Consider the following 21,385-nt stretch of genomic DNA (forward strand, 5'->3'; position numbering starts at 1 on the left):
AAATGCACAAAGCAAATCCCGCTGGTGTGACGAGCATTTAGTTTTCTCGAGATAACGAGTTATTTATCTCGTTATCTCCAGAAAACGAAAATGGCACCTCTTGTGCATCATTCGGTAACCATGGAGACGGCCTGGTCCCCTCAGCTGGTCACTGATGAAGTCGACTATATCAGCAGGATCACTGAGGTGTAAACGCCTGCTGAGCTGCAGTCGAGCCGGCCGTCTCCTTAAAGGACGCGGGCTGATATGAAAGTTATCTCTACAAGACAAACAAACACATAAAACACATATAAACAGGGGCGGACTGGGGAGAAAAAGTGGCCTCGAAAACCATCGGTAAATGAACTCGTTGAATTAACTCGTTATCTCGAGAAAACCATCAAAAAAAGGTTTATACGTTCCACTGCCGCTCTGGGCTTCCGTAAATAACAAATCGACAAACTGCACGAGGTAAAGACAGTTTGCTTCGTCCTTTGCCTTTCAAACTAAGTACAACTGCATAGCAGTGAATCACATGAGCTAGAGATGGACACGCTGTACATTCCCACCAGTATCTGAACAGAGTAAAAACACACGATAGAAAATATACAAATTTCCTCCGGTCCAGTTCCCATATTGCTGTGAACCGTTTCTTGCAGCAAAAGTCACGCAAAATATTTGACGTGATGTGTTTTCTTGTGTGGTCTTCTAATGAAATGTAAACAGTTGACAGAATTTGACGTCTTTGTGTTCTTTTCAGAGTTTGACTCAGCTGACGTGCAGCTATGAGGCCGAAAACCAGACTCGCTATCTGGTGTGTGATCTGGGAAACCCCATGAAGTCTGGTACCAGCGTAAGATGTTGTTCTTGGCCCTGTTTCCCTTTCTGTGTTTCAGTACAATTAACTCAAGTCAACTTGTGTGATTCATTCACAAGCAAACTCGACATGTTTTTACAGCGAGCTGTTGAAAATGTGAAAACACAAGCCTAACTCTTATCTAAAGAGAGCGATCAGTTCCCTGTTTCAACATGTTTCTAAGACAAAGAAAAAACAATTCAGGCTCTGCTTCCCATCACTAACTACCTGTTTAAACATGAAACCGTAACAATTGTAAGGCATTAACTGAGTTTTCTGTGTGTAGTCATGGGCCGGCCTTCGGTTCACAGTGCCGAGGTTGAAGGATACTCACAACACCGTCCAGTTTGAGCTTCAAATCCGAAGGTGGGTCAGTTCTTTCTCACTGAGAGCCCTGGACTGTTGGGTCAGACGTTGTCACGTGTGGTCGATGTACGGGATGAATTAGTTCTAACCCTGCGCCCCTGCTGATCGTTCCGTTGTCTCATGCACTCTCAACATCGTTGAAAACATTTTCATTTGGAGGTAACTGACTAACGCACAGTCATGAGAGAACCCTCCATGTTCCAGGATATCTGCTAGAAAGAACGTTCCAACCAATCTTTGTTCTGCACGGATAACTACATGCAGGTTAGAAATGAGTCAGTCCGCAGTGCAGCTCCACTGGGTCAAGTTTGCCGGTGTTGGATAGAAAAAGACGCCTCATCTAATCTCCTGTTTCTGTATTTTTTTGTAAGTGCCGAAGGATTTCTGCAAAGGAGTGTCTGCAAACTTTGAGCCCCTTATATATATGCATGAGCATGTATCAAATCAAATCAAATCAAATCAAATCAAATGTATTTGTATAGCACATTTCATGTACAAAACAGTTCAAAGTGCTTCACATATAATAAAAGCATTGCAGCAGGGAGTGGAAGAAGCATTAAGAATACATAAAAGAATATAAAGAGAAACAAATAAAATCATTTAAATGAATTTAAAAACAAGCAACAGTCCAGATAAGTTCAAAGATAGCGTGCAGATTTCATGCATAGACACATGAGAACAGAAATGTCTTTAACCTGGATTTAAAAATGTCTCCATTTGGTGAAAGTTTAATCTCCACTGGCAGTTTGTTCCACTTGTTTGCAGCATAACAGCTAAATGCTGCTTCTCCATGTTTAGTCTGGACTCTGGACTGGACCAGCTGACCTGAGTCCTTGGATCTAAGAGCTCTGCTGGCTTTATTTTCTCTGAACAGATCACAGATGTAAACCATCAGCAGGCTTTTAAAATCTATTCTGTGACTGACTGGAAGAAAGAGTAAAGATTTTAAAGCTGCTGTGATGTGTTCAGATCTCTTAGTCCGGGTTAAAACTCCAGCAGCAGCGTGTAGTGGAAAACCAGGGAACAACCGGGTCCAGGGAACATTATAGAGGTGTGGATAATGCAGAATCTCCTGCAAAATCTCTACTCAAAACAATCCTCCAGGTTCCTTCCTCTGCAACTCCTCTTCTTTGCCAGTTATGTAGTTTTTTGTGCACCGGTGAGGAGGATAAAAAGTAACGTCAACGAGCATTAAAACAAAAGCTGTGACGGTTGCATGGGCTGAGATGGGCACTCCACAGCTCCATGTTGTCCTGTATGTACTAAAGGATGCCAGTGTGAACAGTGCAGGCTTTGTTTCTGCATTCCACACGCCTCAGTCTTCAGTTTCTACTGAGAAAAAGCCATTCAGAGGTGAATAGAGGAATTCAAGATACTTGACATCATACGTCATCTGAAAATGTGTGACGTCACAGATGTTGAATTCCATCAAATCTGACGCAGTGTTCCAAAGTGAACTGATTTAAGCTGTAAATCTCTTTCCAGTGTTGTGAGCAGTGGAAGCTTTGGCTTTTGCTCACTCGCAGCTGCTCATGGGACAGAATTATTCGCTCAGTCATTGTCCAACTATAAAAACTGTCAGCGAATAAGCCAACTTTAAGACTTTTTTTTAAATCTAAAAACAACATATATATTACAATGATATTAATCACTTAGCCCACAATTGAGCCAAAAGAGTGTCAGTTATATCCTTACTGAAGCAGCTCACTCAACATTTTCACTGGAAAACATCAGTGAGACTTTGTCCAGCAAAAGGCACAACTCATACTTACTATGATTCCACTTCACCTGTAACAATGCCAAAGATAAACGCTTAGCTTTCAGCTTTTTGACTTTAAAAATCAGAGCACATCTTTAAGTTCCCACAGGCTTCCCGGATTGTGACTTTAATATTTCTCATTTTGGCAAATATTCGTCTTAAATCTCTTTTCACAATGCATTTAGTGAGATTGTAAAATCTTTGTGAGTCATCCACCCTTTTGTCTTCCTGTGTGTTGCAGTAAAAATGCTAATAACTCAGAGAGTGAGGTGGTGCTGTTTGAGCTGGAGGTTGCTGCCATGGCTGATGTCATCCTGCAGGGGTGAGGCTCCATTGTCTATCTTTCATCATTTCATTTCGTTACATTCATATAATGAGAATTATCGCGAGCGTGGCTAACGTGGCTGTGTTATCGTGGCTCTTGCAGCGTTTCTCGGCCAGACAAAGTCATCTTTCCTCCTCCCAACTGGACCGTTGCTCACAGCCTGGGGGAGGAGCAGGACATTGGCCCTGAGCTCCAACAGGTTTATGAGGTACACTGTGGTATCTGTTTTTAAAAGAAAGCATTTTCAGATATTCAGCGATGTTTGTACTGCGTTTGCAGCAACAGTATCTACGTTCACTGTATGACCGTCTCTCTCAGTTGGTGAATAATGGCCCCAGCGTAGTAAGCCACTCAACCATGGAGGTAAAATGTCCCCTGAGGGTTCCCGGCCACGGGCTGCTCTATCCTGTGGAGGTGGTCCCTGAGGGGCCGCTCAGCTGCTCCTCCAAAACAACCGTCAATGCACTGAAACTCAAGGTGAAGACACACGTGTCAACACACCAGCAGCTTGGTTGGCATGGAGACGCCATTATCTTTGGTCTATTCTTGGCCCTGAACATTGGATTGTGTTTGTTAATGACTCTGCCAATGTATGCAGCTTCAGCCTCCAGCAGCAGAGGGTCCTGCATCAATGAGGTCCAGCACAGAGCACCACATCCAGAAGAGGGAGGCGCACAGGGGTCCTCTGATTGAACAAGGAAACCTGGTGAGAAAGTAGAATTGCCTTCTGGCAAGCATGGACACACTTAGGCTACGTTCAGACTGCAGGCCTTGATGCTCAATTCCGATTTTTTTGTGAAATCAGATTTTTTTGTGAGGTCGTTCACATTGCAATTAAATGCGACCTGTATGTAGCCTGGCTGACGCGTCCACATCTCGGTGAGATGGTGGTCTGGGAACTAGGTGTGCATTTTCTCGTATTTGAGGCGTGGTTTACGAATGCCTAGAGCCGTTTATTGGGCGCTACGAAAGTCTATCAAATGGCGTCTGGTTCTTCCCATGCACTTATACCAGATGACGTATGTAGAGCGACAGAAATTCAACGAGGAAGAAGAAGAAAAAAAAGTAAAATAAAAGTAAACTTGCGCTCTAAGCTACTTAAAGCACTTTCTAAGGCTGCATCGAAAGGTAACGTTGTGTCCGCTGCCATGTTGGATTAACACTCTACAAGCTTCGGTGTCGCGCATAGACGCATCGTCTTGCTGCCCCCCCCCCCCGTTCTGTGATTGGTTCCCTAACTCGGGCAAAAATAAGGGCGGTGGTTTCCAGGCTGCCTTTGCAGTGTGAATGAAATTGCGCGCAAGGCAGCATGGGAATTCCCAGGCTAACCTGTATGTGGCCTGCTGTGTGAATGGCTTACCGCCCCATACTATCCCGCATGCGCAGAAGAGCGTACGATGACGTCATACGCAGCGAGCGTGCTCAGTGTTTGCGGAAGTAAACATGGATGGTAAGAGTATGAATGCATATATTGCGATTTTAAAGTTGTTGTCCAGCCGGAGCCAGCACATTAATCACGGCATAATTTTAAAGAGGATATTAAAAAGACAAAGAGCTAGGCTTTTGGCCCTGGCCTTTTGTGGGGCAGTGGCATCGTCTATCCAAAGACACGTTCGGGTGCGTCGTCGTAGCCAGGAGTGGTGGGACTGTGATGTGAGCGGCTTTTCAGACGTGTAGGTCGGATAAATGCGCCCTGGCCATTCAGACTGCAGTCGCATGGCAAAAGATCCGATACGTATCGGAATTAGGACCACATATCCAAGTGGCCTGGATCGGATTTTTTCAAATCCGATCTGTGCTGTTCAGACTGTCATGAAAAGATCAGATACAGGTCGCATAGGGCCAAAAAAAATCGGATTTGGGTCACTTCAGTGTGCTGTCTGAACGTAGCCTAAGTTTTCTGGTGCATAGATCTATGTATATTGTTTTGTGCTCTGATTAAACCCGCGTTTCCACTATGCAGTCCGGTACGGGTCGGTTCAGAACGGTTCGCTTATTTCAGTGTTTCCACTACCACAAAAGCGTACCGGTCCCATGGTACCCGTTACCATTTTTGTAACCCTTCTGCTTGGGGTACCTAGCAGAGATGGGACCAAGTCACACATGTGCAAGTCTTAAGTAAGTCTCGAGTCTTAGCTTTCAAGTCTCAAGTAAGTCCCAAGTAATTTTTTCTTGGGCAAGTCAAGTCAAAGTCAAGTCACCTTATTATTGCAATTTTACCTGCAGAATCTGATCTTAATAAAGTGAAAAGACAAGATATAAGTAGCTATCAGTAAACATCATTGGCCAATGTGTCCAACCTGTCCACCCCGTATCATATCAAGCTAACGTTAGCTAACTACCGACTAGGCTAACAGGATAATATTAGCTCATTTGACGAGCACTTACTGGTCAGAATGGATCTTCAAATGACGAACAAAGTTGGAAGTTATGCTAGATGCTTAACACTCAAGTCATTCAAGTCATCGTGTCTCAAGTCAAGTCAAGTGCCGAGTCTTTAACTTCCAAGTCCGAGTCGAGTCTCAAGTCTTTTATTTTTTGTCAAGTCAAGTCACAAGTCATCAAAACAGCGACTCGAGTCCAAGTCACAGTGACTTGAGTCCCCATCTCTGGTACCTAGCACACAGGACCGGTTCTAGACTCTGCTCTCCGTTGTTGGTGAGGAGGCTGTGCAGCGGGAGCTCGATGGCGCTGTGCCAAACCAAAAAGTTTTCCAGCTGAGAGTGGTTTCAACCGGACCGCGAGCCGGTGTCGCATTAAGCTGAAGAAGCTTGGAGGTGGTTCCAAATTATGGATGTTATTTGTTATTTACGGTTTGGCACGCACTCCGCCCACCCCTGAGGTTCCACTTTGTACAGTGGGAACGCAAGCGGACCCCAAAGCGACCCGACCCGACCCGTACCGTACTGCAGACATCCCAAGTCTCCCGGAAGTTCCGGGAGTCTCCCTGATATTGATACTTAATCACGGATGCCCGCGAGTCGGATAAAATATCCCGGATTTTAGACTATTCGTTTTTTTTGTTTTTTTTTTCAATGCGAGTGAGAGCGTGCAGGCAACACAATAACTCGTGCACCATGCGCGTTTGGACTGCGCAGGCACGAGGGAGAGAGAGAGAGAGAGAGAGAGAGAGAGAGAGAGAGAGAGAGAGGGGTGTGAGAGGTTGCTTGTGAAACCTGTGCGTATGCTCTGTTCAACGAGCTTTCAGGGCGACTGCTTGTCAGAGGGCGCGCTGATTGGTTTAGTCAGCAAAATAAGCCAATAACGTTCCGTGTGGGATGGCTTCGATTTACTCTCTGACAGTCACCTAAGTTACTACTCAAAACTGTGCATCCTGCAAAATGGCAGAGGGTGAATCCTCGAGTAAAAAACTTCAGTATTGTCCACGGCGGACTTAATGACTGTAAAACATGTGGAGGTAGGCTGAATGCGCCATCATCTGCATTTTATTTCTGTTGGTTAAATGCTGTTATAAAATAAAGCAAAACGTATCAAACACTTATTTAAAGTATCAATACACATTTAGTTACTAAATTGTGTAGTTCTATATCTAACTAGCCAGCTACAGTATCTAACTATCTATATCCATCCTGTCTAAGCCTTTTGAAAAATCCCCAATTTAATATGTTGATAATAAATAGGATAGATAAATATGCAAAATAAATTAAGCGTAAATTAATTAAAGAAAATATGTGTGCGTGTGTGTGTAAGCATCTCCCTGAAATGAGATTTTGGAACTTGGGATGTCTGCGTACTGCATAGTGGAAACAAGGTTTTAGCTAGTGGTGGACAGAGTACTCCACTCCAGTACTTGAGTCAAAACTTGATACTCATGGTCAAATCTTACTCAACTACAAGTAAAAGTTGCTCGGTCAAAATTTTACTCACATGTAGAACCATTCTGCTACAAAAAGTTTATACTCCCTGTAAAAACTCCAGCTTAAAAATGCAATTAAAAAAATAAGGATGGCTATTTTCATTAAAAAAAAAAAATTATTTAAAACATCCCCAACCAAAAAACAGGAGAGCCTTTTTTTTTCTCCCCACACATTCATAATGGAGTAGAAGTTAACTGTTGAGTCCATTAACAAACAAACTACAACTGTGCTTTGATGAAGATCTTCCAAATCAGAAGGTCAAATCCAGCTTTCTGCTGAGACTCCAGATCTTTTTACACCACTCTGGTGTGGCCAATTGCATTTTAGGAATGAAAAACAGCAACAGCGGATTACAATCCCTAAAAGGAACGAGTAACAATAAGCTTCCTAGAAATGTAGTGGAGTCGAAAGTACAATATTTATCTTTTAAATGTAGTGGAGTCAAAGTCATAAGTTTCCAAAAGAAACCAAATACTCAAGTAAAGTACAGATACTCAAAAAATTTACTTAAGTACAGTACTCGAGTAAATGTACTCTGTTACTGTCCACTGCTGGATTTAGCGTAGCCTTTCTTTAACAACGGCAGGCTCATTCTGAAAATGTATGCAGCAGAACCTTAGCTATCATCTTTTCATTCATTTATCACAAATGTTTTTTTCATTACAACCTTTGTTACCCAGAATGCGACTTTTTGCCCAGAGACTGGGCTGTGATATGCTAGTAGCAGCTAATTTAGCCTTACCGTTAGCCTCGGCACCCCTTGAGCTACGAAGGCCTATCAAACCTTTACTCTGACTTAAAGAACAGAACATTGATAATGTGATAAACCGTCTGTAAAACTGATAAATATTGACCATGTGTGAGTCATTTTCAGCCTAGCTTAGCACAAAGACTGGGAGCAAAGTGAAACTGTTAGCTTAGCCCTGTTAAAGGCAGAAAATGCACAAGCCAATCTAAAATGGTAAACTCAGTGAAGAGTCGGCTTTGGTTTTACTTTTTTCTCTCTAGCCTTTCTAAAAACATTTGTTTCTTGTCAGTGGACTCCATGTGTTCCATAAAGACTCCAGGAGGTCTCTTTGTCTTTGCTCCTTAGCTCAACATGTCAGTTGAGTCTTGGTGATGTGAGTATGCAGATCTGCTCACTCCAAACAGGCCACAACACAGGCTCTCTAATAAAGTCAGTACCCTTGTGTTGGGGGCTGTGTTCGAAACCGCCTACTACATACTACATACAGCATACTACATACTACATACTGCATACTACATACTACATACTTCATACTACATACTACATACTGCATACTACATACTACATACTACATACTTCATACTACATACTACATACTGCATACTACATACTACATACTACATACTACATACTACATACAGCATACTACATACTACATACTGCATACTACATACTACATACTTCATACTACATACTACATACTACATACTACATACTGCATACTACATACTACATACTTCATAGTACATACTACATACTACATACTACATACTACATACAGCATACTACATACTACATACTACATACTGCATACTACATACTACATACAGCATACTACATACTACATACTGCATACTACATACTACATATTTACTTCCTGCTTCTGAAGAGTGCAGACGTGTCTCTGCTTCCTCCTGCTTCCTCCTGCTGCTTATTGCTTTATTCGCTTTTAAATCATTCTACTTCTTTCCACAAGTCTTGGATATAATTTTATTCTTTTATTCTTTTTCTTTTAATTGTGTATTTGTAAACGGTATTAGCCCTCTTGTTTACAAAGAGAATCGGACAGAACAATGTCTCCTAACCCTGCAGTATCAGTGAGCTGCACACAGTGTGAGCTACTCTTTGCGAAGGTAGCACAGCTCGAGAAGAGGATTGAAACGCTGCAAGACATTCGTAACGACGAGGAATTTATTGACTCTATGATAGCTCCTGCGCAGGCTGTGGAGCCTTCATGTGACAAAGGACTAACTCAGATCTTTCTACACGGGATCACAGCTGATGTGGAATCTCACACTGCAGCCCTGGCTGACACACTTCCCTGGATCTGTTCAAATGACACTGGAATATCTGGTGAAGCTCCCAAACCGGACGGTCCGACTGACATCTCCCACTGGAACAGTGTTGGTGCCAAACCCAAATCATCAACCCCAGCCAGGATCTGGTCTCATGTTGTCCGTCGCAGAGGTAAATCCAGCACGAAACCTAAATCTCCAGCACTCACTCCGCCACCTGAAGTTCTATTGCACAATAGATACGATCCGTTGACTCCAAATAGAGTGTGTGATGATGAATGTAACCCAAACATGAAGAGAAACAAGAGAAATGGCCCCAAACCTCAGCCAAGGGCTAACCAGATCATCAGGAGAAGCCCAAATCCCACAACCAAGGTGAGGACTACAGAAGCGATCGACACCTCCACACAAAAAGGAATAGACACCATTCTAATCGGGGACTCTATAACACAGCATGTCAGAATGGCAAAGACGGAAAATATAACTTTTTCTGATACATCAGTCAGGGAACTGATAGATATTTTGCCGACCATTCTGTCTACTCATCCAGATGGCATGAGGATCATTGTCCATACAGGGTCTTTTGATATTCTGAGGAGGAAGACTGGCTCTGAGATCTTGAAGAAGGATTTTTCTCTGCTGTTGGAGAGACTGTGTCACTATGGAGCACACCGGGTCTCCATTTCAGGCCCCATTCCTACTGTGGGTAAAGGAATTGAACTTTTCAGCAGACTTCTTGGCCTGAACACATGGTTGTCAAATGCATGCATCGCCCATGGGATTAAGTTCATTGATAACTTTAATATCTTTTGGAACTGTAAGGAGCGTTTCAGAGCTGATGGCGTGCATCCCAATCGAACTGGATGCAGATTACTTGGTGCACATTTACGTCATGCTGTTGGGACGGCAAACCCAAACATGACTGTACAGATTAGACTGAAGGACACAGCAGCGAGGCAAACAACCCCCAGCCCTCCCCCCTCACCAGACTCTTTACTCCACATCACCCAAGGTCTCCAAAGGATGTCTCTATCCCAGCCAGGACTCCAGCGACCACCATCAACCGAGAAACGCAGGGCACCCCCTCCTCCTCCTCTTACATCATCTGTCCTGGCAGAGCAGGACACAAGGGGATGTGCAGGGTGTTCAAGGAGCAGCACAACATCCAGAGTTCAAAACAAAGATAGTACTGTTCAAAACAAAGATACCATGCCATGATGTGTTCAGGGTCCCTGCTATAGAAGTCCGACTTCTGACAGCTGTTCTGAGAACAAGCTGGGACCCAATAGGCTTCCTGTTTTAGTTAGTAAAAGAAGGAATCGAAAACAGTCAACCTGCTGGGTGAATTTATCTAATTTGTTAACGGTACCACGTACAACTCAGAATACAACAGAGACCAGTGTAAACTCCACAAAGCTAGCCTTACTTAATATTAGATCTCTGTCCAATAAGTCACTGTTAGTTAATGACTTCATAATTTCACATAATTTAGATTTTCTTTTTCTGACAGAAACATGGTTAACAGAGAGCACAAGTGCTACTGTTCTTAATGAAGCAGCTCCCCCAAACTTTAGTTTTATGGATAAATGCCGAAATGGGAGGAAAGGTGGGGGTGAAGCTGCTTTATTTAAAGATACATTCCAGTGTAAAGAGATCTCATTTGGTGATTTCACTTCTTTTGAATATCTGAGTTTTATTTTAAAGGGTGTTCCTAAAATCCTGTTCTTAATCATTTACAGATCTCCAGGATACTGTGCAAGTTTTATTGATGATTTTTCTGAATTATTGTCTGTTATTTCAACTGATTTTAACCATTTTATCTTGACCGGGGATTTTAACATTCACATAGATAATATGACGGATGGTAATGCCAAAGAATTTTCTTCTGTGCTGGACATGTTTGGTTTGTGGCAACATGTAACAGAACCAACTCACCTTCGAGGTCACATTCTGGACCTGGTCATTTCTAAAGGTGTTGATATTTCTTCTGTTGTTGTTACTGATTTGGCCTTGTCTGACCATTTTTGTATTTTATTTGATTTACATATTACTCAGAATGTTCAAACAACCAGCTTCTCAGTTAAGAAGAGGCACATCAATGAGAAAACAAGTGCTCAGTTTAGGGAGGCCATAGCTATGTTACCAACAATGAGTGCAGAGTCGGTTGAAGGAATGCTGGATCATTTTAACTTGAAAATTTTTAATGTAATGGAAGCTGTTGCACCGATAAGAATCAAGAGCACCTTGATCAAACAGAAAACTCCATGGAGAAACACCACTACGGTCAAAAACCTGAAAAGAGAATGCAGGAAAGCTGAACGTAAATGGAGGAAAACAAAGCTTCAGATTTACTATGAGCTGTACAAACAAAGCCTGCGTAGTTATAACAATGAGCTGTGCAAGGCCAGACAGCTGCATTTATCTGAAATGATTAATAAGAATGTCAACAATTCTCAAACTCTGTTTGCTATGGTTGAAAAACTCACAAATCCTCCTAAACAGTCAAACCCAGACCTCCTCTCCACTGAGAAATGCAACGAATTTGCCAACTTTTTTAGCCAAAAAATCAAAACAATTAGACAAAACATTCACGCAACACAGACAAACAAGAAAACTAATCTGTGTCTAAAACCTAGAAATAACTCTGACGTTATGTCACAATTTAATAATGTTAATTTAAAAATCCTAGTGGAAACAGTTCGGCATCTGAAATCAACAACTTGTTCTCTGGACATAATACCATCCGACTTTTTAAAAACTGTTTTTACCTCAGTAGAAAGTGATCTCCTACAAATAGTTAACAGCTCACTGGCATCAGGCATTTTTCCCAAGTCACTAAAGACAGCTGCCATTAAGCCACTCCTAAAGAAGAGAACTCTAGACGCCTCTATGATGAACAACTACAGACCTGTCTCTAATCTCTCTTTTATATCTAAGATTATTGAGAAAGTTGTATTTAACCAGCTCAACGACTTTCTGAATGAAAGTGGAAGTCTTGATAACTTTCAATCAGGCTTCAGACGTCATCACAGCACTGAAACGGCTCTGGTCAAAGTGTTAAACGACATCAGGTTGAATACTGATTCTGGTAATGTTTCAGTCCTGGTCCTGTTGGACCTCAGCGCTGCGTTTGATACTGTAGATCACAGAATCCTGTTGCACAGGCTGGAAAACTGGGTTGGACTTTCTGGAGCGGTCCTTAACTGGTTCAGGTCCTACTTAGAAGGCCGGAGTTATTTTGTTACAATTGGCAGCTATGAATCTGAGCGAGTGGCCATGACTTGTGGAGTCCCCCAGGGGTCAATTCTTGGACCTCTTCTGTTTAACTTGTATATGCTCCCTTTGGGTCAGATATTGCAGAACTTTAACATCAATTATCACAGTTATGCAGACGATACACAACTTTATGTGTCTCTGTCACCGGACGACTGCAGCCCAGCAGACGTACTGTGTCAGTGTCTGGAGGAAGTAAACACCTGGATGAGAGAGAATTTTCTACAATTAAATGAAGACAAAACTGAGATCATTCTGTTTGGTAGCAAAGAGAAGAGGGTCAGCGTTGGTAAATATCTTGAGACTCGGAACCTTACAATCACTGACCAGGTTCGTAACCTCGGAGTGTTGATAGACTCAGATCTGACTTTCAGCAGCCACATCAAAGCTGTCACCAAGGCAGCTTTTTACCACCTCAGAAACATCAACAGAATTAAAGGTTTCCTCTCCCAAAAAGACCAGGAGAAACTCATCCATGCATTCATCTCCAGTAGACTCGATTACTGTAATGCTCTTTTAACTGGACTTCCCAAAAAGAGCATTAAACATCTGCAGCTCATCCAGAACGCTGCTGCTAGAGTTTTAACCCGGACTAAGAGATCTGAACACATCACACCAGTTTTAATATCTTTACACTGGCTTCCAGTCAGTCACAGAATAGATTTTAAAAGCCTGCTGATGGTTTACAAATCCCAGAACGGTTTAGGCCCAAAATACATCTGTGATATGTTCAGAGAATATAAACCCAGCAGAGCTCTTAGATCCAAGGACTCAGGTCAGCTGGTTCAGTCCAGAGTCCAGACTAAACATGGAGAAGCAGCATTTAGCTGTTATGCTGCTAACAAGTGGAACAAACTGCCAGTGGAGATTAAACTTTCAGCAAATGTAGACATTTTTAAATCCAGGTTAAAGACATTTCTGTTCTCATGTGTCTATGCATGAAATATCTTTTAACTTATCTAGACTGTTGCCTGTTTTTAAATTCATTTAAATGATTTTATTTGTTTCTTTTTATATTCTTTTATGTATTTTTAATGCTTCTTGCACTCCCTGCTGCAATGCTTTTATTTTATGTAAAGCACTTTGAACTGTTTGTACATGAAATGTGCTATATAAATAAATTTGATTTGATTTGATTTGATACATACTACATACTTCATACTACATACTACATACTGCATACTGCATACTACATACTACATACTACATACTGCATACTACATTTTACATACTACATACTACATACAGCATACTACATACTACATACTACATACTACATACAGCATACTACATACTACATACTGCATACTACATACTACATACTTCATACTACATACTACATACTGCATACTACATACTACATACTACATACTACACCCTGCATACTACATACTACATACTTCATAGTACATACTACATACTACATACTACATACTGCATACTACATACTACATACTGCATACTACATACTACATACAGCATACTACATACTACATACTGCATACTACATACTACATACTACATACTTCATACTACATACTACATACTGCATACTACATACTACATACTACATACTGCATACTACATTTTACATACTACATACTACATACAGCATACTACATACTACATACTACATACTGCATACTACATACTACATACTACATACAGCATACTACATACTACATACTTCATACTACATACTACATACTGCATACTACATACTTGAAAACGGCATACTCATTCGATCAGACAGTATGCAGAGCGTTTACCCACAATGCATTTCGCTCCTGCCCGAGCCGAAATCAGCCGGCCTGAAGCTGATTTCTCTTAAGCTCTAAACTCTGTAAACTTTAGCAACATTTGAAACATTTTCAGGTGAGAAAGTAGTCGTTTAGATCCCCAACGTGTTGAAAACCTGACAAAATACCGGCTATTTACAAGTTTGTTCCCACGAATTCGGCGCTACTAAAGCTAGCCGCAGTGAGCAACGCACTTCCGGTTATTTTCACAAAATAAAATACCCGTTGCCTTTTATCATAGGGAAAGCCATTACCATACAATTGGTGCTTTTGTTTTGAAAACAGGAAGTGAACCTACCCTCGTTGTAGCTAGCTTGAAACTGCCGTTTTGACAGGAAATGACGATCGGCGACGTCAAGTTACGTTGCATCTTGGGTAGTTTAAGTATGAGTAGTAACCTCATGATGCATACCCAACATTTCGGAGAATCTAGTATGCATCCGGAAACTTAAAAAAAGTTAAAGTTAGTAGGAGTAGTGGGAGTAGTAGGAGAAGTAGGCGGTTTCGAACACATTCATTTAAAATGGCTCTGCTGACTGGGCTTTGTATTTGCATGTGGAACACCAAAACTAAAATCAGAATTCAGAAATAAATTCAGATTGTGAGAAAAAGAAGCCTTGCCTTCTGCCCAGAACATTAAAATTCTAATGAGGTTATTTGTTTCAACAGAGGAAATGGGAACAGATACGATGAGTTCTGGTCAACATCTTCCGCTCCTCGCTGTAATTGTTTGTGAAGTGGAGTTAATTAGCGTGGTGATTTATAGAGTTATTTTGGTTCAGCGTGCGTCAGTGACTGGGATGTTTGACAGCCCATCTCTGATGGTATTTGAAAGCACTATGTTGACACCAGAGAACGCAGCCAGATGAATAAGTAACCGCTCGCCCATCCTCCACATTTTAACCCTGAATAGAATATTAGCATTGCTTTTCCACAGTCAGTACTTATGTAAAGAGTTTTCACACAGCTGAAATGAGTAAGGAAATAGCACCATCTACAGAAACTCTCTGAAAACTGTTTTTTAATATGAACCCAGAAATATATCCCTATCTTTCAGAGGTCTTTTTTGAAAAAGTTAGCCTTGTTCTTTTAAACTTCTTTGTGTAGTGTGAGTCAAACCATAGGAAACTATGCTGTTTTGACTGAGTTTCACCATATTCACGAATGACTTAACAAAGTCCCAACCCCTGCTCATCCCTGGACTCTGTCTTCTGTCCATGTGTGATAGATAGATAGATAGATAGATAGATAGATAGATAGATAGATAGATAGATAGATAGATAGATAGATAGATAGATAGATAGATAGATAGATACTTTATTCATCCCAATTTGGCAAATTATTGTGTTGCAACAGCGTACAGTATAAAAGATATTTGCAGTATAAAAACAAGCAAATAGAATAGAATAAAAATAGAGAATAAACATCAGCTGTAAACAAATCTACAGTATGAAGAGTAGGGTAAATAATAATAATAGTAATAATAATAAACATCAGTAAACTAAATAAAAACAGATTTGTACATTTAACAATAAAGGTAAAAATAAATTTAACTGAGCAGACTGAACCAATAAGAAATATAGGGTATATGGATAATTTACATTATATTGTACTATGATGCAGTTTAAGGGAAGTGCTGTTCGTTGAAGGCCAGCAAAAAATTAAAAAGTGTTGAATGAACTACATATTTTTCAAAAAACCTGTTCTGCTTATTTAAACACATGAATTGATGGACACTTCAGCATACTGCTGAAAAAAGGCTCTGGTCTACAACTCTACTTCTTCTTGAGTCGTAAATGTTTCACCGACCTCGTCCTGTAGCGGAGCCTGTTTTTTTATTTTTTATTTTATTTTTATGCCAGCTCGCTATAAAGCAATCACTTTCAGGTCTTTATAATTTCACTGAGCATTGCTTGACACACGGTCTTGCTTGAAGATTTGGCGACAATTTTAGACGGTTGGAAACCCCACACAGTGCACGTGTCAGTGATGCCAAAACGGTCCGACTGGATGGTGACGTCTGAAAGATGCTGAAAACTGAGGCTCTGTTTACATTAATTCATTTCATTTCTTCGTGTCGGCGTCTTGCAAACTATTTACATTTACACTGAAACGGGGATCGGCTGATTCGCTAGTCACATGACTAATCAGCCATCACATCACATGATCGCCCTTGCATCTGGAGCATGAGCAACTGCTTTATATTAACAGATTTATCAGGGCCGCTCTGGACATTCGAAAGTTCTCGCGCCATTCTTCGGCGACAACAACTTGGTCCGCGAAATTGTCCCACCATGCGCTGCTTCTTCCCGGTCTAACCCAAAAGCGACGCTCCATGTACGGCTTGCGTTGCTGCTGTGGCTGGGTTCTCATTATAAAAGCCGAGTAGCTAGAGCTCATCACTGCGGATCCTCGTTTTTCACCGTTTACAACTGCTAAAATCAGCATCGTATGCGAATGCTTACGTGGGCTCCGGCGTCTTTGAATCCTTCCACCTATGAAGTCATATTCCAGTATTTTAATGTAAATGGATAGTGCATCCGCGATAGAAACGATATAGAAACAGATTAGTATAAATGGCACCTAAGACTGTAAGAACGATGCACGTGTTTATGTTGCTTTAAAAATCCCAGCTGGAATTTTGATATGTGTCAAAGCCTAGGAAACATTCCATCGCATAAAAGTCATCTGAAGTTTATGGCAACAACTATAGTGGGTCATTTGTATTTTGAGATCATGTTATACTTTACTCATGTCTCTTAAGGGAAAATTTGGTCTTGGCCTGAGGCACTGAAGTGCTAAAGTTCACAAAGTGTGGGAGTTTCATATGTTCAACAAATCGAGCTGAGAATGATGAAAATCTAAAGTGCTTTTCAGGGACTGTAAGTCCCCGATGTCTTGAGGGAAAACGATTTAACGATAGAAGTGGTGAATTTTGCAGACGTGCGGTACTGTGGAGTGCTGGGAGCTGCAGTGTGACGTGGGGCGGCTGGAGAGAGGAGGCAGCGTCATCCTGACCGTGCGCTCCAGACTCTGGGCTGAAACCTTCATTCAGGTGAGACTACAGGGGCACACGCCGTAAACATGCGGCTCACTGTCAGTACGAGGAGTTCAAGTCAGGGTAAAAGCCCAGAGCAGAGTCGAGGTGTCAAAAAAAGCGACCCTCTGTCTTCTTTCCTTAAAGGGATAGTTCGCCTCTTTTGACATGAAGCTGTATGACATCCCATATCAGCAACATCATTTCTGAACATCTTCTTACCCCCTGCTGCGTCCTGTGAGCAGAGTTCCAGCCTCGTTTTGGTGTTGATGAAGGTAGTCCGGCTAGTTGGCTGGGGCTTAAAAATAAAGCGCCTTGCTTCTCAAAACAATATGCGTTCAACAGAGTAATACATTTGCATCACAAAATGGTTCTCCAGGAAAAAGTCAGACCTCACAATCGCTTGGCCCTATTTTCTCTTCCTTCGTATCACTGTCTGCTGCCGACAGCCGCGCCTGTTACTGTGTTTCCTGCTCGGTCTGCACTTCGGTCTGCACGGTTTACACAGCAGGCAGTGATACGAAGGGAGAGAAAATAGCGCCAAGCGATTGTGAGATCTGACTTTTTCTGGATGAACCATTTTGTGATGCAAATGTATTACTCTTTTGAACGGATATTGTTTTGAGGAGCAAAACGCTTTATTTTTTAAACCCCAGCCAACTAGCCGGACTACCTTCATCAACACCAAAACGAGGCTGGAACTCTGCTCACAGGACGCAGCAGGGGGTAAGAAGATGTTCATAAATGATGTTGCTGATATGGGATGTCATACAGCTTCATGTCAAAAGAGGCGGACTATCCCTTTAAGTCTTTTATCTTGAGCTCTTTAAAGAATGTCATGAGTTCAAGAAAACTGAAACTAGATGTTCAGTCAGTATTTTTACAAGAAGTGCTTTGGATGCAGTCTTATATTTTGTATATTTTGATCAGAAACAGGTACAGACTGCGCGACAGACCCACTCATGGCAGTCTGTGTTCACATACTGCCCCCTGCTGGAGGATCATAGTTTTTTCACACTGAATTTTAGGCACTCTCTGCATTAATGATCAAATCATCCTATTTCCACACAATAAGTGTGAACTGTATCAATACATAAAGCGTGCTGATTCAACAGAGTTTGATCTAAACTGGTACCCATTGATTGTGCTTTTGTTCTTTGCTTGTGCACAGTGGCCCAACAAGCACTACATCCTGGAGTGCTCCATTCAGTACAACGTCAACAGTATGCCATACTCTATTCCTCCCAAATTCAAGCCATCTGGATCCAAAAAGGTAAATTTATCTGGTTTCATACGTTCTGGATTTTTTTTATACTTTCACAAGCCTGTAAACGTCCTTGTGGTTTGCACATGGACGCCAGAGCAAGGTTTCACGCTCCGCTCTGTGATGTTATTCAGGTGGCAGCGGCTGTGATGTGGAGCAAGCCGGAAACCCACTTCTGGGTTCCAGTGTGGATCATTATTCTGGCTGTTCTAGTAGGACTGCTGTTGCTGGCACTGCTCATATATCTGCTGTACAAGGTAAAAGGCACAGAAAGAACAATTCTACCATACAAGCACCATGGAAGAAGCACACTTAGGAAAGATCTGATGTGATCCAATCTTCATCTTACGAAACCGCACAAACAATGGGACGAGCGAGGCCACATTACGTGCAACGGCGTCCAATCTGTCATGCTTAATTGATGTTGAAAAAAGTGTATTTAAAACACTTTTTTTTTTTTAAGTCTACTATTATTTCCATTTTGAAGTGAGTTTGAAAGTGCAATGTGTCGATGTATTTCCAAAATGGAGAAAGATTGGATGTTTGTAGAGAGTAAGTTTTCAGTGGCTGTGTTCGAAACGTATACTTAATCATACTAACTTTCTGAGTTAGTAAGCGAGTTTGAGTAAGCGACAAGTTCCCGGATGCATACTAGATTCTCCTAAATGTTGAGTATGCATCATGAGGTTACTACTCATACTCAAACTACCCAAGATGCAACGTAACGTGACGTCGCCGATCGTCATTTCCTGTCAAAATGGCAGTTTCAAGCTAGCTACAACGAGGGTAGGTTCACTTCCTGTTTTCAAAACAAAAGCACCAATTGTATGGTAATGGCTTTCCCTGTGATAAAAGGCAACGGGTATTTTATTTTGTGAAAATAACCGGAAGTGCGTTGCTCACTGCGGCTAGCTTTAGTAGCGCCAAATTCGTCGGAACAAAATTGTAAATAGCCGGTATTTTGTCAGATTTTCAACACCTTGGGGATCCTTGGATCTAAGAGCTCTGCTGGCTTTATATTCTCTGAACATATCACAGATGTAAACCATCAGCAGGCTTTTAAAATCTATTCTGTGACTGACTGGAAGCCAGAGTAAAGATTTAAAAACTGGTGTGATGTGTTCAGATCTCTTAGTCCGGGTTATAACTCTATTATTTAATTTAGTTGTATTTAATCAATACAACTCATTCTTTGAACAGGAAAGACAGATTTATCATATATCACACTTGGTTTTTGCCCCCAATACAGACAACTGATAGTGACATTCTAATAGTAATGGTTCTAACGATAGTGGTGGATAATGATATTCTTTCCTAACTTGTGTGTGATCTCTCTGTGTTTCCCTGCAGATGGGCTTCTTTAAAAGGTCAGATCAGTACGGAACGACCATGGAAAAGGCCCACCTCAAACCCCAGGCGTCCTCTGAAGCTTAGATCCAAGACAAGCTCCCCGTCCCCTGCAGCTGTTCCAAAGAACAGGAAGTGTCACCACATTCCCAAACCAGCACCCCCATTTGTGCAGGGACAGTTACGGGTGCTGTATCACTGGAATACACTATCTGGTGCTGCACTAAGATGCCAAAGCAGAGACGACGACAGGGTCATGCAGGTGATTATGCACTGCTGTTTTGGACATGAATCTGTACAGTCCGAGCCTCCTCAGGAGCTCAGGAGATGAACTCTGAAAAACAAATGCACCTCTAACAGAAGGCACTAAAGCTACACCATGTCTTTTTCCAAAGAGTCGTATTTGATGCCATGTTTGCAATCCTAATGTTTGTTATCTCTTGAAATTCCTGCGTTTGTACGATCTATACACCACTTGTTATTTATGGCACAGTGTTTTTCTTATTGATTGATTGAATGTTGTACCGTCTGCAGGAAACACCTGATGAAACTGCAATGTTTGACTTGAATCATCCCTCTCCCATATTGGGAGGTTGTGTGTTTATGATGCAATGTAATGACTGTGTTTGGACCTTTTGTTGATGTGGCTCAGAATAAAGCCTAATTTTGTATACCCAACCACAATGATTGTCGTGGGTCAGCGGTGAGTAAATAGAAACCAAAGAGAGAGTTCAGGCCATGATACTCTGTTGTAAAACGCGTGGGTCGCCCCCTGCAGGTGGGGAGGACTGGCAGGCGGGTTGGAGCTGTGTCTTGGGGAAGTTGCAAAGTGAAGCCCTCAGTTTACCAGACCATTTACACATTGGTCTCATCTATAGTCATGAACTGCAGACAATGTATGATATTTGATCAAGTTTTGAAAATGAGTTTTTTTAAAAGAATGAATTGGATATTGATTGTTAGTTATAAATCTTCCGTAACTGTTATGACAGTAAAAGTGAACGATGAAGTTGGATGTTAACACAGGAGCTACTTATTTTAAAACTCACTTTGATAATAATCACGTAATCTCTAGAAACCAAAACTCGTTTTGTCATGAGGTTCTAATATTTTAGGATTTCAAGCAAGGAAAAAAAAGGCGTATTTCTCGTGAAAACATGAAAACTCCTTATCAGGCAAAATCAAGCTTTGTTATCTTGAGATAACATAATGAATAGAAAACCTCATGGTTTACAAATCTCTATGCATTGATGCATGGTATAAAGTGGGTTAGCAGCATTTTATAGCATATACTGCAGTATTGTGAGTGCTGACGGCTCTCTCCTCTGACATGTGGAGTCATTAGTTCTGGGCCATGTACAAGTCATGAGCTTCACAGGCAGATCAATACTGGTTCGAAGGTTCATATTTTTGTCAGGTCCCACACAACTCAAATCAATGTTGAATCTCATGAATTTCA

The 21,385-nt window shown here is 41.5% G+C and overlaps 1 protein-coding gene across 1 annotated transcript in view; it reads left to right on the forward strand.

Moving 5' to 3' along the window:
* LOC142376667 (integrin alpha-5-like) overlaps positions 1-20,610 on the forward strand; it is a 76,721-nt gene extending 56,111 nt beyond the window's left edge. The window contains exons 21-30 of the mRNA XM_075460120.1: positions 740-832; positions 1,122-1,201; positions 3,202-3,282; positions 3,388-3,493; positions 3,604-3,762; positions 3,884-3,991; positions 17,220-17,333; positions 18,487-18,588; positions 18,714-18,836; positions 19,930-20,610. Of these exons, the coding sequence (XP_075316235.1) occupies positions 740-832; positions 1,122-1,201; positions 3,202-3,282; positions 3,388-3,493; positions 3,604-3,762; positions 3,884-3,991; positions 17,220-17,333; positions 18,487-18,588; positions 18,714-18,836; positions 19,930-20,013 (1,050 nt within the window). The 3' untranslated portion in view covers positions 20,014-20,610. The remainder of the gene's footprint in view (positions 1-739; positions 833-1,121; positions 1,202-3,201; positions 3,283-3,387; positions 3,494-3,603; positions 3,763-3,883; positions 3,992-17,219; positions 17,334-18,486; positions 18,589-18,713; positions 18,837-19,929) is intronic.
* The last annotated feature ends 775 nt before the right edge of the window (positions 20,611-21,385 follow it).

Source organism: Odontesthes bonariensis, chromosome 3, assembly GCF_027942865.1.
Source record: "Odontesthes bonariensis isolate fOdoBon6 chromosome 3, fOdoBon6.hap1, whole genome shotgun sequence".
NCBI lineage: Eukaryota > Metazoa > Chordata > Actinopteri > Atheriniformes > Atherinopsidae > Odontesthes > Odontesthes bonariensis.